Source organism: Salvia miltiorrhiza, chromosome 1, assembly GCF_028751815.1.
Source record: "Salvia miltiorrhiza cultivar Shanhuang (shh) chromosome 1, IMPLAD_Smil_shh, whole genome shotgun sequence".
Lineage (NCBI taxonomy): Eukaryota > Viridiplantae > Streptophyta > Magnoliopsida > Lamiales > Lamiaceae > Salvia > Salvia miltiorrhiza.
This window is the reverse complement of record NC_080387.1, coordinates 58,012,470-58,015,131: the sequence shown is the minus strand read 5'-3', so window position 1 is coordinate 58,015,131 and position 2,662 is coordinate 58,012,470. Positions and strand designations below refer to the sequence as shown.

The following is a 2,662-nucleotide window of genomic DNA, read 5'->3' as shown; positions in this document are numbered from 1 at the left end:
TTTTGATTATATATGTTCAGTCACCATTTAACAGTAAATCACACTTGGAAAATCAAATATGATAAATTCAGATAGAAATGAATTGGCAGCTTATTAAAAGAGATCCAAGGAAATTTGCCAATTTTTGTAATCCTTAATTATGACTGACCATCCTATTACATATACATAAATCATAAATGTATATGTATGATTTATGTCTCATGAAATCCCCTCCTTCTCATCTCTGCTACTGCATCATTTTCTCTTATTGAAAATGCTTCCATACCAGTACCATACAAATATGATTTGACTTGTTTAATAAAGTAATAAACACAAACATCATCTTCTCTTGAGTGTGTGTGTGAAGAATTTAGAGAGATGATAACTTGGATACATATCACCCTGATCTCTGGTTTTACAGTAGTAATCATCGTGCTCATTTTGATTCTAATGCGCAAGAAATGGTCACGGCCTATTACGCCTGCACAAGTGGTAATCACAGATACACAAAGCAGCCACATACAAACTAGAGAGCCCAGTTTCCGCCATCACCGACAAAGTCACCTTGTTTTCCGACAAAGGAAACCATTCTTCAGTTGGTCCGATCATCCTTGTCTTGCAGCCCACGCCGTCGAAAATGGATGGCCAAGTTTCGCTTTCGCGTCTACGGATAGTGATCATGTAAAGGAAGCCCACGTCAACGTGGAGATGAGTTGGGAAGTTTTTGATGAATCCGTAGATTATATGCAGAAAATCAGACTGAATAATGAATCAACGACATCGTTATGTGTGATCCGAGCAGCTTTGCCTTTGCCAGGCCCACAATTTGCGCATACATCTTTCCCACGGGAAGCATATTTTGAGATAACAATTTTGTCTGATTGTCATCGTGATTTCGTCAGCGATCATAATGCGAAAAATGATCTTGATTGTTTGAATGAAGGGACAAATGTTGATAGTAAGAGAAACAAGATTGCACAAGTGAAATTGGGAGGAAAAGAAGAGGTTGAAGATGAGATGGTTTTGGTGGCTATAGGTTTGACAGGAGGAAGTTCCTATCTTCCATTGAAGATTCCAGGCAGCTTTCTTGGATCTGTTGCCTTCAATTCCACTGGTTCTGTCTATCTTGATGGTAATTTAACTTATTTCTTGCGGTAATTTTATGTTTTGCATTCTCTTATTTTTATGATTGTTTTATTTGATTTCTCTGCGCGCGTTAAAAGAGGGCTTAATTAATGATATCTTAGGCCCTGATTTTGCTAGGAAAAAGCATTTAATTTATATTGGGCTCTTCAGCATTTGCAGAACCATCATCTTTCACCACATGTTTCCACAATCAGAAATATATATATATATGTATATGTGCTTAACCAGATTAAAATTTTCATGTCTTTTAATAGGTTAATTCAACTTCTGTTAGAGAAGTAGATCAAACTTAATGATGAATAAATTACAAAAATGAAAACTCGGCTTGACTTGGTGAAAAAAGCCCTATCTTTTTGTGTAACATGAAATCCCAATCAATTAAAACGTAAAGAAGCAGATTAATGAATTCTGATGCAATGATTTCCAAAGGAAAGAAGCTGTCGGAAAAGGAAGAATGGGGAAGAGAAGGAAACGTGGTGGGTTGTGGGTACAATCCAGGGCAGAAAAAGGTTTTCTTCACTGTGAACTCGCAGCTGGTATACGAGATTCGGTGCAAAACGGAGGAATTCGGGCAGCCGCTGTATCCGACGCTCGCTGCAAAGGGTGATGTGACAGTGGTGGTGAATCTCGGACAAAGTCCTTTTAGATTTGAGGCCGCGAATTCGCAGAGAACTCAGAATCCGTGTTTCATAACCAAAAATGCAAGCTGCGCTGCGCCCTTGTATGAATTGGATAGCAAGGAGCTGTTTTCCATGGGAAGAATCGACGGGAAATGGAGGCATTGCACTGAGAATCTTACTGCAACGGAATTTTCTGATCAATTGTCTGAAGCTGATCTCTTTGAAATTGTTGCTAGATAGTTACTCATCAAACTTCACAAGGGTTTTGTCTTATCAATCAACAGCTTTTGTGAATTAATGCAATTTTGGAGGATTTGATTTTGGAAGGATGATATAAATGAGAGGGATTCTTGCTCGAAGGGGTTGAGCTGAACATTCGCAGACTAGATCCTTTGTTCCAATTGTGTCTTATCATTCTATCTCATTATCTTTTTTTTTGATGGAAATTCGTATCTCCCTATTAATTTTTCTATTTTAATTATATTTATTTTAAAATAAAAAATTATTAGTATATAATGAATCTTAATTAAGATTTATTCAAATATATATATATGGTTGAGTTCAATAGAGAATTATCTTTTTAATCATTATGAACAAATCTATTCATTTTACGAACGGATAAACATAAGTAATGAACAGTCGTATTTAGTAAAAATAAAGAAAAATTCGCAACCAACAGGATTCGAACCCTTGACAAATTGTTGTTCATGTGGTACATTGATCTGTTCATTAAAATTATAAATCTGTTCGTTTTTATTTTACGAATTCTCTATTCTCCACAATATTTAACTTCTCTCCCTTCTCTCTCTCTCTCTCTCTCTCTATATATATATATATATATATATATATATATATATATATAGGGGGCGGTTATTCAATAAACCACCCTTATTTTAAGATTTACGAACCAGCAAAAA

General features: G+C 35.7%; 1 protein-coding gene across 1 annotated transcript; it reads left to right on the top strand.

Annotated features, from left to right (window-relative positions):
* Positions 1–260: 260 nt before the first annotated feature.
* LOC130998321 (uncharacterized) lies at positions 261–2,119 on the top strand. Its single transcript, XM_057923752.1, has 2 exons — positions 261–1,111; positions 1,555–2,119. Exons 1-2 carry the CDS (start codon positions 358–360, stop codon positions 1,983–1,985), a joined length of 1,185 nt encoding a protein of 394 aa, XP_057779735.1. The 5' UTR covers positions 261–357; the 3' UTR covers positions 1,986–2,119.
* Positions 2,120–2,662: the final 543 nt, after the last annotated feature.

What these genes read in the sequence shown, in the direction of transcription:
- LOC130998321 (XM_057923752.1), top strand. Translation starts at nt 358, where the DNA reads ATGATAACTTGGATACATATCACCCTGATCTCTGGTTTTACAGTAGTA. An exon ending in TGGTTCTGTCTATCTTGATG is followed by an intron (nt 1,112 to 1,554) that starts GTAATTTAACTT and finishes TGATTTCCAAAG; the next exon opens with GAAAGAAGCTGTCGGAAAAG.